Source organism: Spea bombifrons, chromosome 1 (assembly GCF_027358695.1).
Source record: "Spea bombifrons isolate aSpeBom1 chromosome 1, aSpeBom1.2.pri, whole genome shotgun sequence".
In the NCBI taxonomy this organism is placed as follows: Eukaryota; Metazoa; Chordata; class Amphibia; order Anura; family Pelobatidae; genus Spea; species Spea bombifrons.
In genome coordinates, this window is record NC_071087.1 from 59,504,894 (window position 1) to 59,520,443 (window position 15,550).

Sequence of the window (15,550 nt, forward strand, 5' to 3'; positions counted from 1 at the left end):
ATTAATGACTAAGTTCTGGTAGGGTGGGGACAGAAATCAAATATCCATAATTTATAACTGTATTGGATTATGATGCAAACTGTATCCTATTTGGTATATCCCATCATTAATTGTTACGTCAACAAGGTGTAGAGGTAACTTTAATATAAATATATAATTCTCAAGCCATGGTGGTTGAGAAGAGGGCCAATACCTGATGCTTTCTGTGTTTATCTTGCAATTTCACATGTATCCAATCTGCCAGACACGTCACTTAAAAATGTTCCGTTTATGACCGATGACATGCCTGGCACATCATGGTATTAAGTAAGGCACTGAAAACCCACTCCAGGATTCTCACAAGATGGTGGCGCCCGTTAACAATCTTTGTTATGTGACTGCAGAGACACAAGAACAAGTAAAGCAGGGGAACAAAAAGCAAGAATATGATAGACCATTGGCAGTATATTTTATTGATCCAGGAATCTGACCACTAACTGCGAATTTCAAACTACATTATTTCACACTTGTGTGTAGTTGCCCTGGATGGGTAGGCTAGACCTTTACAGCTTCCCTTGTAAATTTATGTAAGAAGATGACAATGATTTGGTGTAAGTAACATTTAAATGACCTCATGATGGCTCTCATAGAAAAATTTTCTCTCTTTCCTGCCCTTAAAGATCATGCTCCATCAATTTCCTAAATCTAAAAATGTACATTACGTTTTACAAGAATAGTAGGGCCATAATAAATGGGTGTATTTAGTTACAACATAAAGCAGATGTAAATATGCAGTCTTGTCTTGTGCGATTATGGTGAACTTTGGGTGTTGTCCTGTCGTAAAATTATTGGCTCATTTGATTGTTCTTGCCAGTCTATTCTGACAGCTGGTAATCAGTTTCTGTTAGCGTGTCATCCACAGACCAAAACACGATAATGTAATCCTAGGTGGTATATTGTTACATTGATGGACATTAGTGATTAAGTTGATGTTCTGACCTGTTCCCCAGCTACTTGGTGCCACTGCCATTGAAGATAAATTACAGGATCGTGTTCCAGAAACAATCCAGTTACTCAAAGATGCAAACATAAAAGTATGGGTACTTACTGGAGATAAGCAAGGTATGTCATAGCAATAGGGGGTGACACAGTAGTGGTTGATTTTAGAAGATGAACAGTAACTTTGATGTCTAGCATTCTGAATATATCTATATATTTCTTTTTTTCTTTTTTTTTTTAACCAAACACCCTGAAAAGACCAATGAAGGTCTTGAAAGTAGTTACAAAACATTAGGGACTCAATTATGCGCAAGACACTGATGGTTGTAGAGTGTCTTGGATCAAATAAACACTATGGTAAAAGGAAGTGCTCACCAACATAAACCTTTTCTTACAAAAACAAAATCAGCGTTAACAACTGATTCTTGCATAAAAAATAGACTCTGAACAATTCAGAACATTAATGAACATTGATGTATCTCTAATAATAACTTTAGTTTGTGTTCTCATCAAGATATGTCCGGCTGAGTCTTCCTAGGTCACAGTCCTACTAAAGTTTCAACTTTATCCAGTCATTGTCTTACCGGGACAGAGGTGTAAAAAATATAATTCTTTCTCAAATACTATATTTTGCAGTGAAATATATAGCTATGCAATGCTTACAAACAATAAATCTAAGTAATATATATGAATGTGAGCAGATATGTTAGCTTCCTATTACAGGGTTCATTAATTATGTGGGGTTTGCCACCAAAAGCCTTTGAACTCAACTGTACTAAGGTAGTCTCTTAATTTTTACATAGACCAAGAAACTAAAAGCATATTCTATAGTATTTAATATTTTGCATGTATTTATGGACCTTGCTTTGTACACAGGGACACAGTCGTGCTGGAACAGGAAAGGGTCTTTCTCCAAACTGGTGCCACCAAGTTGGAAGCATATAATAGTCTAGAATATGCAGTGGAGTGTACATGGTCTACTGTTGCTGAGCTGTTGTCACTTGTCGATGCTTCCACTATAATATCTGTTACACTGGACCTGGGCAGATATAGCAGGGAAGAAATTTCACAAAATTGCTCAAAACGAAGGTGGCATCCACTAACAGTGTCACAATTAAAGTCGCTGATCTCTTGAGTCTAAGGAGATGGCATGGCTTAATTAAATATGCCATTTTTTTTATTTTTTTTTTTAATAAATACCCGTCTTAATCTTTTTAACACGTTTTTTTCTTACTGATATAGATTTGGGGTTAAATGTTTAATGGTCTATTAATATTTCCCAGTTATACACTTAAGAAATGAAATATCAGTATAAAATACAGCATTAATAAAGTAGTTACACAGGAATACATTCCTTATTATTATTATGATCTAAAAACTGCGTGTTTCATGTTTTGCTTAGAAACAGCCATCAATATTGGTTTCTCATGCCGATTACTTTCTGATGACATGGAGATTTTGGACGAAGGACAAATATGGTAACAGAATGCTTTTTTTATGTTCTTGTGTTAAAACATGAATTCAATGTAAAAAGGTAAAACGTGAAAAAACACCTATTGAAAAAAAAGCCCAAGTTTTGTTGCCAGCAGTGCAGATTTGGTTTAGACCGTGTCAGCAGTTTATGTCCCAGATCCACTTGACCTCCTAAGTCCCAAACACCTGGATTGCTGGCAACGGCTCATGTGAAAATGTTATGTTAGCAGTTGAGGTTTTATTATGTGCTTTGTACCAAAAAAACAAAAAAGTGATTCATGCACTTATAGTGATCAAAAATAAAAAATATTGAACCTGTTTCTGAAAGCAAATTCCTTTTGATAAACATAGTGTAGTATTCCAGAAATCCTAATTAAGGGTAATTTTGCATCAAATGCACTCACATTTGCCCAAAAAGAAAGCAGACACTTCAGGGAATCTTGTGAGAAACTTCCTTATGCAGAGGAGACTTTTGAGACCTCTAGTGTTTGCTCATAACAATAGTGAAATATTGTATGAAATCTTGATTATTTAAATATGCATCAGATGCACTCACATGTAATCCAAGATTCAATAGGTACTTCAAAAGGTAGGTGGATATCTTCTTTATGGTGGAGTAGCCTTCAATACACCCCCAGGAGTAGGCATGAAGAAAAAAAGACTTTTCTCAATCGGATTGCTATATCATTCATCCGGGTCACAAATAGAGTTGAAAGAAAATATATAAATAACATTTATTTTTCAACAAGAAATTGAAAATATTAAAATATATATAAAATAAAAAAAAAGATATAAAACGTTTCATGAGAATCAGTGCAGTTCCGCAACGCATTTTGCCCTTTCACCCTTTCACAGGCTTCTATCTGTGAAAGGGTATATATTTAAAGGTGTAACGCGGGGTTACATAGGTTCACATTGCAGCTGATGGATAGGTTTAGCGCTGTGTTGTCTTCTTTCTTTTTTTGAGTATGTGATCTAGCATCTGTCATATACTGCTAAAGAAATATTTTATATTTAGTTAAAGGCATGTTATGCCAACATAAATAATTACAAATTTCAGATTAGATGTGATATTTGTGGCTATATATATATATATATATATATATATATATATATATATATATACCGTATTTGCTCGATTATAAGACGACCCCCCAAAATCTGAATATTAACTTATGAAAAAAAGAAAAAGCCTGAATATAAGACGACCCTGTAGGAAAAAAGTTTTACCAGTAAATGTTAGTTCATGTAAACTATGTGAACAATTGTTTGTCAATAAAAGCTATGATTGAGAAAAATATTTTGTTTTTATTTCCTTTTTTTCCAACCTGCCCCCCCCAGTTATGCACATCTGCCCCAGGCTTTCCACTCTGCCCCAGAAATGCCTTATACTCCATATATGGCACTGTGCCCCATGGTATGCCTTTTAACCCTCTTAATGCCACTGTGCCCCATGATAAGCCTTTTAACCCTCTATATTCCACTGTGCCCTATGATATGCCTTTTGACCCCCTATGTGCCACTCTTCCTCCAGAAATGCCTTATACCCCTATATGCCACTCTGGCATTTAGGGGGTTAAAAGGCAGATTATGGGGCAGAGTGGCATATAGGGAGGTAAAAGACATTTCAGGAGGCAGAGTGGCATTAAAGGGGTTAAAAGGCATTTCACAGAGCACTCTGCCTCCAGAAATGCCTTACACCCCCCATTTAACACTCCCCCTCCCTCTTCCAAACTTACCGGTGCTTCTGAGTTGGGGGGGGCGCATAACACAGGAGGATCCAGGTCCCCTGCATCTGAGCCCCCGGTGCTTAGTCCGGGCAGCATGTAGAGCTCCACGCGAATCGCGTAGAGCTCTACACGCTGCCCGGACTAAGCACCGGGAACTCAGAAGCAGGGGACCTGGATCCTCCTGTGTTATGCGCCCCCCCCAACTCAGAAGCACCGGTCCCCTGCATCCTCCTGTGTTATGCCCTCCCTCCAACTTACCGGTGCTTCTGAGTCCCCGGGTGCTTAGTCCAGGCAGCGTGTAGAGCTCTACGCGATTGTATAGTGTAGAGCTCTACGCGATTGTATCGTGTAGAGCTCTACACGCAGCCCGGACTAAGCACCGGGGACTCAGAAGCACCGGTAAGTTTGGTCGGGGGTTAACACAGGAGGATCCAGGTCCCCTGCATCTGGGTCCCCAGTGCTTAGTCCGGGAAGCGTGTAGAGCTCTACGCGATTGTATCGCGTAGAGATCTACACGCAGCCCGGACTAAGCACCGGGGACTCAGAAGCACGTGTAAGTTGGGGGGGGGGTTAACACAGGAGGATCCAGGTCCCCTGCATCGCTGCGGGGGATCTGGATCTTAGTCCCATAATCAGACCTATTTGAGGTCTGATTATAAGACGACCCTGATTATAAGACGAGGGGTATTTTTCAGAGCATTTGCTCTGGAAAAAAACTCGTCTTATAATCGAGCAAATACGGTATATAAAAATAAAAATCTGCCGAAGGATTTACCTATGTACTGTATATGACATAAAAAAAAATTTAAAAAGAAAATGAAAAATTATTTAATGTGTATATTTTTACATAATGTAAAAATAAATATTAATAATTTGGAAGAACCATTTACATATGACCTTGATTGGATGGGGATTTTTGTTTTGATAAGAAGAGAGCCTTGAAATGGGCATAACTGTATATAGTTTCAAGCTTTCCCAGCTCAGTTCTGTAGTTCTTATTATACTATTGTTTGTTCTCAGCATTTAAATCAGGTCAATTGATCCAACTGTTGCAAACTTCCACTTATTTGTGCTCATGAATTTCCATCTACCTCTCCTAATTACCTTGCTTATTGCAGTAAAAACTCAAGTGCAATATGCAATTGTATATAAAAATGTATGCACAATAAGCACCAAAATCTCTAGAAAAAATACCTTACGATTTTACAGGTGTTTTATGTGCATGCCCTCAGCTGTCCTAATGAGAAATATTGTTATCATGGAGATTGTGTACAAGTTGTATGAATCACAGTGCACCATATTACCATATGATATTTGTATACCCCCTATAGTGATACTCTGAATTCTTACTGGGAAAATAACAACAGCTTGTCAAGCAGTAGGTTGGATCTTCTGCGCCGCAACATTTTCAGGAAGCATGGGAACAGTCTGAAGGGTAGGAAAGTTGGCCTGGTGGTCAACGGAGACTTTCTGGTAAGCCTAAATTTTGTTTTCCTGTAGCTATTCCATCTTGTTTTGGCTCCCATTCCACCTTTTCTACCACTTAATATCTCAGTGCTCATTCATCTCCCGATCACACAGAATCAATGTCCCTTTGCAGCAGGGGCGTAACTAGAAACCTCAGGGCCCCGGTGCGAGAATCTGTTAAGGGCGACGGCGGCTGCGGCAACGGTGGCAGCAGCGGCGGGGAGCGGAGGCCTCCTGGATTTCTGTCAGTCAGGGGGGCCCAAGAGTTGCCGAGCGGTCGTTTTCAGCAACCGCTTGGGCCCCCCTGACTGGCAGAACACCAGGGCCCGGTCGCAGTCGCGACCCCTGCAACCCCGGTAGTTCCGCCACTGCTTTGCAGGTTACATTTCTGTAACCTTTTCCTAATCCTTAGGGGGTATGAGCTATATGAGCAGTTAAGTGTATATGATGTCTATGTAGAGATATAGATTCCTCGATGCTCCCCTTGCCAGAACACTCCTGTGTACACACTACCCGAATGATTTAGATATGGGCAGCTGTCCCTTTTGCCTTGACTTACAGACAGAATTGACCAGGGCCCCCTTTTGTTTCATGATTATTGTCGCTTGTTGGTTAATGCCTCATTTGTATTTGTATCACTCCTCCAAAGAGATACACTTCAAGAAGATTGTGTGTTTATTCATTTCAGTATTAGTTTACTGGAGTTTAATTGAACATTTCAACTTTCCAGCCATCTCTATGCATAATAACGGACACATTCATTCTGGAAGAATGGCTCAATTAGATCTGCTCATTACTACTGAGTGTCATTGATTGGACTGTGCATTATATAGGGACGAGCTTCATAGCGAAGACAGTTGAAGTGTTTTTGTACACGACAAATTAGAAAGATAATGTTCATTTTAAATAACATTTGTTAAAAATATTTTTAAGAAATCACCAAATTTGCATATGGATTAATGTTCAAATGACAAAATAGATAGATAGATGGATGGATGGATAGATGGATAGATAGATAGATAGATAGATAGATAGATAGATAGATAGATAGATAGATAAACCTTAACAATATTTTTAGTGGGAAAACATGTTGAAACTATTATTCAATTTCATTTATATGGAAGTGTGATCTGTTCAGCAACCTCACATTGTTAGTAATTTGGCGGCTCCTCGCACAGTTTTATTCCTCCTACTCAGCTGTTTCTGTTTTAGTTAATTATTGTGTTTCAACCTACATATTAACTTGATTATTAGGACCTGTTTGGTATAATTGTTTAATCACACTCCTAACTATATGTCTACAAAATCCCTGACCTAGTCCAAGAGAACATAAAAGAAATGATGCTGTTTTAAAAGGGAGGTCACACCAAAAATTGGCTTGTGTTAAAAACAATTAACATTTCTATTTTTGAAAGCATTCTCATTTTACAGTAATTTTTCACACCTGTCTAAAACTTTTGCACGGTATTGTATGTTGTGTTCATGGAAACAGAGGTGCTGTTTTTTTCTCATGCTTCTACAGTGATCTGCAATACATACACTATTCAAACATTACTAGGCATCTGCAAGAACAAAGACCACTGAGCTTCTCCTGCTGGCACAGCATAATGTATAGTCCAATCAAAGAGAAGAGTTTTAAGAAATCTTAATTACCTTTCAATAATGCAGAGACCACTCATCCCTTCTTGCAAGAGCAGCAAGTGGAGGTTGCCACTGATAATGCATCCCTTTGTATGCTTATGTATACTCACCAGACACATGGATGTAAGCTCTTACCTTCAGATAGCATATCTGCTCCTATGAAAGTAGTCCTCTGGCAGGAGATCCTGACACAGTAACGCTGACCCCTGCCTGTTTCTTATAAGCAGACAGCAGCTTCCACTCTTACTGACAGTGTGATGTGACTACAAAAGGAACTTCTTACATACTGATTTTGTCACATGACAGAAATTGAGAAGCTCCCTCTACCATCACTGATCATAATCCAGAAAAGGAGTCTGTGCCTTTGCAAATGCTCCTGAGGCATGCACCAAGTGGCCCACTTCACCCAACACTGCGGGGAAATGTAATTGACACAACAGCATCTAAGCAGCAAGTGGGGGGCCCTTGACACCTCAGGCATTGGGGCAAATGACAGGCTTGGAGAAGGTAAACTTCAAAACTGATGATAGTTCAATGAACAATATATTATCTGGAGTCTTGTATTCGATCAAGGTATCAAAGGAAGGCTATGAATTTAGACATACACAAGGATTTCACTCATGAAATCTTCCCTGGAAAACAAATTGTGGTAGCTATGAGTATAAGAAACTTAAGACATCACTTTCTAGCAATAACACAATAAAATATTTACTAACTCATTTTTTTTCCCATAAGAATGAAATTTTAGGCAGCTGCAACCAAAAGGATAACAAGCACTCGCTTTTGAAAAGACTAGCAGAAAAATGTTGCACCAGACGGATAAGTCATAGTGAAAGCGAGGAGAGCCTAAGGGAATGGGCATTTGTGGATTTGGCTTCCCAGTGCCAGACAGTTATCTGCTGCAGAGTCACCCCAAAACAGAAATCTATGATAGTTCAGCTTGTGAAGAAATATAGACAAGCTACCACCCTGTCCATTGGAGACGGTGCTAATGATGTCAACATGATAAAAAGTAAGTGTAAATGCCAGTTTGAACATTATGGTATTCAAGTCACAATCTAGGCCAAATTCTTTAGTGTCTTCTTTCTGGATTGTTAATGGGCTAAACATGGTTCTTAACCCTGGTACACATAGTAAAATCGAGAGCAAGTAGTGTGGAGCAGTTTAATGTTAAGAACTTTCCAGGTTTGATCAAGCTCCGTGTAAGCTGAAGTCAGCAGAGACTAGACATAACAAGGGCTTTCTTCATGCTATAACATACTTATTTCACTAGGTTTTCCCAAAAGTTAGGTACATAATTACTTAGGTTAACAAGTACTAATTAATCAGCAAACTATTGCTATATATATGACCATCACATTGAAATCTGGTAAAGCTGGAAGGATTAGTTCATGTAAGAAAATACAGTAATGGTCATTAGACTTGCCAATAACACAAAGAACTCACAAACAACAAGTTGGACAAACGTCTAAGCTCACTAAAGCTAACTTGCAGAGGCACCCACAAATTGCAAGTCTGCAAGTGTATGCAAGTTGAAAAATTCAAGCAACTCAGAAAATCATTAACTCCTTGTTTACTGATGGTACTTTGTGTATCTGTGAGTTGGAACTCACTCCTCTTTTCAAACATCCTTAAAAATTAAACACAGGTCCCCAGGAACGTTATTAACCACAGTGCATTGCGAGGTGTGAGCAAGTAAATATTTGGGGACTATTTACCCCAGGGTTACTTTAATTACCCATCTCACACAAGGTGGGACAAGGGTGATGAGTTATCATTGAGCTTGCATGCCCTCTCCTGAAACTCGTAAAATGTAAAGCCATATGCATTTGCATGCTCTCGCAAACAACTCTAATTTGAATGAATATGAGAATTGTTGTGCTAGTGTTAGCATTCCAGATCGTGAAACATCATTCAAGTGCAGTTAGTAGCGTAAAACCCTTAAATTACTGTTAACATTTACCTAATTCACTAATGAAATCTTAGTATGAACAGGTGCACTCAGGAGAACTGCTTACTACCTGTCAAAGTCCCTGTTAAGTAACATTTTACCAATTTAACAGCAAATATTCACTAATTAAAGAAGCACATTTGACATTATGCATTTGCTTTAGGTTGTTGTATCTACAGTTAATACTGCATGGAGAAAAAACTGAAATACAGCATGTATCTATTTCCCAAAATGTTTCCAAAGAAACATGAGGGACATATTTATTGCACTAATGGGAAAATAATACTTTATTTACTTTTCCTTGATCTCCCACACGCTAGATAAATAGAATAACTCTGTACTTCACCATTACTAATGTGCATGTTGTGTTTACTATCTATGTAGCAAAAGTACCTAGTCTAACATTACCCTAGATCATGTATCTCTTGATATTTTTCCATAGCTGCAGACATTGGGGTTGGTATTAGCGGTCTGGAAGGGACCCAGGCTGTCCAGTCCAGCGACTATGCATTGGCTCAGTTTTGCTTCCTTCAACGGCTACTTCTTGTCCATGGACGCTGGTCTTACCTCCGCATCGCCAAGTTCTTACGTTATTTTTTCTACAAGACATTTGCCTCTGTCCTAACCCATGTATGGTTTGCATGTTTCAATGGATTCACTGCTTTGGTAAATTCACTATAGCTAAATTATTTTTGTATTACATTTTTTATGATTTATGTTAGTAAACTTAGATGGAGCATTCTAAACACACATAAGTATAATAGCCTTGTCACTGTGGGACTTGTCAGTCACATTGCATGAGGCTTAAGGTGGAGGTCCAATTAGTGGTGCAAGTGGTGAAGTAGGATTGGACCTTTGCAATAAGCACTGCTCAGTCTAATTAGTAATTGCCAGCATTGATGGCTATGAAGAGAGTAGTGAGTGGAGGGGATCTGGTATTGAGGGCTGGGGGGGGTAATTAGGGAAGAGGTGCTGCTTGATGGTGTTGCAGTTGTTGCTACCGAACGGCATGTGGAGAAGGTGTGTGCTGGCTGCTGGGGTGTGAGGGATGCTGGATGTGTACAGATGTCTAGTTTTCTTTATATTTGTAATAGTATGACAGCAATACAAAATTGAAGCTATCATCAGAAGCATACTGCAGTGTGCTCCAAAAATCCCAAGTTTGGTACTTGTGGCCTATTGTAAATTGCCATTTCTTAATCATGCCTTTCAAAGTCTATAAGTCAGTTATAGCAGGAGACTGTTGCATTTAACCATTGGATAGCAGCATAAGATTGACTAAATTGCAAATAGCTGATGATCTGTAGTGTACATGGCCTTCAGTATCTGTAGATAACGAGATTATTTTGTTTTTGATTGTGTGGAACAGTACTTTGTGTAAATATCCTAAAACCATCACAAAGTGACAAGATACATAGCTTTAGAAAACCCTCAATAAACAATGGAGTTGTATCATAGATTAAATGTGAGCAGGTAATTATTGCTTTGTATTATTGAATGTAGCATATTCTTAATCATGTCTTAGTTAAGATAAAGACATATTCCACATTAGTCAAATTTGTATAGCATTGGGAAGCCATAAACATCTTCAGGTCCTCCTTTAACTAACAAGTCCCCTTGTCTACTCGTATCCCTCTCCTGTTTGTTACTCTGGAAATGGACCCACCGTTGTGCACATGACAAATAAAGGGTTGGCCGTTGAACTAATGCCTATTCTCAATTCTACAGTAATTACAGGAATTTTCATAAGTAAATAATGTTTTTTTTTTCTTCTCTATAGGTTGTATATGACCCCTGGTACATTACCTTTTATTCTATTTTGTTTACTGCTTTTCCAGTACTGTCTTTAGGATTGCTAGAACAGGTAAGTGAGTATTACACATTTGTACTTGGACATCTTAGATTGAGTTTAGAGATGTTGTCCTCGCATTTGTTTACATTCCACATGTGCCAGTAAAGTCTAAACCTGTAAGTTTGCTAATTGTTTTAATTAACTTGCAAAAAAGTTTGATTTTTTTTCTATTTTTTGCAGGATGTAAGTGATAAAGTAAGCCTACAGGTGCCAGAATTATATAAAGTAGGGCAGTCTGATTTGCTCTTCACCTACAAGACTTTTTCTTGGTCCTTCCTGAAGGGAGTTATAACATCAATGGCAACATTCTTTGTTACATTTGGAGCCTTTGTAGACACTGCTGGTCCTGATGGTATATGCGATTACCAGGCTTTTGCAGTAACAACAGCGACTTCTGTGATTTTGGCTGTCACTTTGGAGGTAACTTATATTTTTGTGACATTTGAAATACAGAGCTTTAATTCTTATGGTCAGAAACCAACCTTAATGTGATGGAAGGCAGGAGAGAGCTCTAGGCTGATGGGAGATTGCAACTAACTATTAATATGGACTGGAAGAAATTAAATTAAAACCACAATTTTATTAATTCTCGCTAAAATAAACTCCTAAATAAACTGCCTATTAGAGGATGTATGGGCGCAAAGTGTGTTGGTCTCCAACTGCTGTAACATGAAACATTGACACTAGAGTAACTGTTACAGAAGAGAGTGTAGCAGCGTGTGGCAACTCACTTTAGAGCCATACATTCTATTTTAGCAACAGACAGATGATCACACACGTGCTTTTTTCAAGATTACCATATAAACATCTCATTTTATACAAAACACAAATAAAATAAAAAAGACAGACACTTATCTATAGCATATTCAGAATTTCCAATCTGGAAGCAGTGGCTTTAGTATTCACACGTTGGTGAACGTAATAGGAAATTCCGAATATGGTACAATGGTAAGTGTCTTTTTTTAGTTATCTGTGTTTTGTTTAAAATGAGATGTTTATTGATCATTTGGTAATGTTGAAAAAGAAGATGTTTATGTAAAAAGTGAGTACCATACTTAAACCATTAAAACTGATTCATATTGGTGTGTGTACTTTAATTAACTATAATCCCACACCAAATTGACTATAAATAATGTATCTGAAATAATGATGTGTTACAGTAAGAGTAACTGTTTTAAATGCTTAAGCAATACTTTACCCTCAACCTAAATAAACTGCAGTTGTACAACTGTTGTCTAAATGTTATGATCAGTGGTAGACGTTTATACAACAGAAAATATGACTCTATATACACACACACGGCATGCTGTATATAAATGTATGTGTATGTATATAAATAAATTGCCTGCTCTTTAAATAATCTGCTATAAAATTGAATACCGGAGTACAATGTCTTCTACAATACTGCCACCACCAGGAAGAAAGAAAAAAGACACGCATACAAAGTTCAATGTCTATTAAAGAGAATACTGTGCCCAGTAATACCATTACATATACAGACATTTATTTCCTACTTCATATGGCTGCCCATCACTGCCAATACAAAACAGAGATACGTAACTTCACTGAAAGGATAATCAGATATGTATAATTATAAATAATGTATTTAATATGAAGGTCAGGAAACCTAGTAGAAAAGTTTTATCTACATTAATATGAAAGTGGTTCGCCAGTGCACCTCATTCCCAGTGTCTGTCAACATATGTATATAGCTGCAACAAATCTGTAAATATATACACTGGATATTTTCTGACCATTCTCTGTAAACCCTAGAGATGGTTGTACGTAAAACGCCCAGTAAATCAGCAGTTTCTGAAATACTCAGACCAGCCTGTCTGGCACCAGGAACCACGCCACGTTCAAAGTCACTTAAATCCCCTTTCCTCCCCATTCTTATGCTTGGTTTGAACTTCAGCAGGTTGAATTGACCACGTCTACATGCCTGAATGCATTCAGTTGCTGCAATTGAACAGGTGTACTTAATAAAATGGCCAGTGAGTGTGTGTATATATATATATAGTGACATATTTGTGATATAAAAAGCTCAAAATGTATGTCATGAAGCATGTTCCCACACGCCAGCAGACTACTGTACAAAGAATTATGTATTACCTATGTATTAATGTATGTTTACATATTTATTTATTTGTTTTAATTCATTAGATCACCTTCGAGATCTCGTTTTGGACTCTACTATCCGTACTTGCTGTTCTCCTAAGCCCTGTGATTTACTTCCTGATGTCGCTTCTCACTCAAACGTATCCACTGTTCAGAGCCTTGCCTACAATGTTTAGTTTCCCAGGTAAAATATAATCAAGTATGTGATATGAAATATGTGCGTTTGAAGATCATCATTTCTAATTTCAGGAAACTGCCTTAGATACTGGAGTAGATACAAGATTGCTTGTTACGATACATATTTCATAGAGTAACTAGCTATGATCTCAACCAAATCTTGATTGTGGCATTGTAATCTATTTTAATCGTACATATATGACAAAGATGGTTTTGAAGTTTTGTCAGGGTAATATAAGCCCATTAAACAGCTGCTTAGTGCCTCACTAGCCTACAGGTTGAAGGCGATACATAAATCTGTGACACAGATCCCTCATAAAATTATATCTGTAATATATTTTCTTAAAAATACATTTATGGTCATTACTATTTTCCTCTAATTAGCATCATTATTCTTTTCATTATATGTGCTAAAGAATTAAGAGACTATAAACTTTACGGCTTCCTAAAATCCAGAGCCACCCCTAAATTTCAGCATCATCAGGGATGTCTCCAGAGATTACTACTGGTGACATCATTACTGAAAATAGTGAATTTAATAGTAGCCCTGCTGCATCTGAAGACCTCGTAATGTGATCGGGGCTAACTGCACGATTGAGCCTTTCAGCTGAACAGTTGATAGAAATATTGGTAATCTCACTCACCTGTTAATGCTTTTATTTAGTTTCTCTTATCCCAAGTAGAGCCCTGCGCGGGACTGCTTTTTTAATTCCGCTCCCGCCCGCTCCCGCTGTTTTTAATCCCGCTCCCGCAATGTGGGTGTTCCGCTCCCGCCCGCCACATTTGTGGCCAATCCCGCCCGCTCCCGCCACATTTGTGGCCAATCACGCCCGCCTCCTTACCTGATTTCCCGCGCAGTCCCGCAAGGCTGCCCTCGAGTTGTTCCCTCACAGCGTCTCTTCTCTTGCTCCGCCCAAGAACAAGGCAGAGTCACAGGAAGTGATGTCACATCACGTGACTCCGCCTTGTTCCTGGGCGGAGCAAGATAGGAGCCTTGCGGGACTGTGCGGGATTACCGGGACCCGCAGGTACAGTGCCTGACCACCCGCTCCCACCCACAGCCCCAGCAAGACCGCCCGCGCCCGCAAGCTTTTTGGTGGGTCCCGCGGGACCCGCCTCCCAATGCGGTCCTCTAATCCAAAGCATGCATACTTTAAGCAGAAAAAAATGGTGCGACTAGATAATTAGAAAAATCTACTGCCTTACTTTCTTACATGGATCATGACAAATAAGCTTCCTGGACAATTATAAAGCTATTCCTTTAAGCACTTTGAAAGCTGTTTATCTATGTCCAAATTTATGTTTTTGATCTATATTTTTCACTTTAGTCTTACATTGTTTTGACAAAACAGTTGGTCCCTGAAGATTGAAAACAAAGATTTGCAGTTACTCCAAAATAATAACCCTTAGTTGAATGCCATTTTCATTGTGTCTTTCATGGTTGCCACTATTTTTGAGGATTGTTATTTGCAATGAATGATCATCCTCTACAATCTGTAGATAAAAAAAAATCTCAAGTGTAGTACTGTAATTATCATTAATTTTTTAAGTTTTTTTAAAGTTTCCTAGTATCATTTGGTGTATGCCTTGTAAGTTGGTTACTTGCATTGACATATTACCCATACAGCATTTCCTATGTACTTTAGGTAAGAATTAAGCAGTCTAGAAGATGCAATTTCCCTTCTAGGCAGGGATTATTATTATAAAATGGTTGCTTTATTAAGGAAAACATTCTGTAGAAAAGGGAAGAGGTCCACGGGATGAGAATGTAATGGTTCTATAAATCTATAAATCCTGAAAATGCAGTTTAACATTTTGAGTGCCATTATAGCACCTGGATCACATATCATGTGATGTGATTCATGCTTTGCTATAAACTTGCCTTATATAAATAACTGTCCTGAAAAGTATGTATGTTTCCTTTAGGTAAGTTTATGCCTTTACAGAAACTTACATTTTTTCTGTAATTTTGATTCAGGAATTTGTGACGAATCACACGTTTTGGCTCCTAGCATAGTTTATGGGCTAGTTGTCCTCATGATACTTAACGACCCTTGATTGATGGATTCATGTTCATGGCTGTGTGTAAAAAGGATATTTAGGTACAGAATAAAATGAACTTGCCTGCCAGAGCACAAAGTTTAGTAGAAGAAAATTGTAGTT

At 38.2% G+C, this 15,550-nt stretch overlaps 1 protein-coding gene across 1 annotated transcript in view; it reads left to right on the top strand.

The window, feature by feature from the left end:
* The window catches only part of LOC128489792 (phospholipid-transporting ATPase IK-like), a 46,696-nt gene that overhangs the window by 28,184 nt on the left and 2,962 nt on the right, over window positions 1-15,550 (top strand). Inside the window, exons 18-25 of the mRNA XM_053461768.1 lie at window positions 990-1,101; window positions 2,381-2,456; window positions 5,513-5,654; window positions 8,025-8,301; window positions 9,683-9,906; window positions 11,021-11,104; window positions 11,273-11,512; window positions 13,256-13,394. Coding sequence (XP_053317743.1) covers window positions 990-1,101; window positions 2,381-2,456; window positions 5,513-5,654; window positions 8,025-8,301; window positions 9,683-9,906; window positions 11,021-11,104; window positions 11,273-11,512; window positions 13,256-13,394 — 1,294 coding nt within the window. The remainder of the gene's footprint in view (window positions 1-989; window positions 1,102-2,380; window positions 2,457-5,512; window positions 5,655-8,024; window positions 8,302-9,682; window positions 9,907-11,020; window positions 11,105-11,272; window positions 11,513-13,255; window positions 13,395-15,550) is intronic.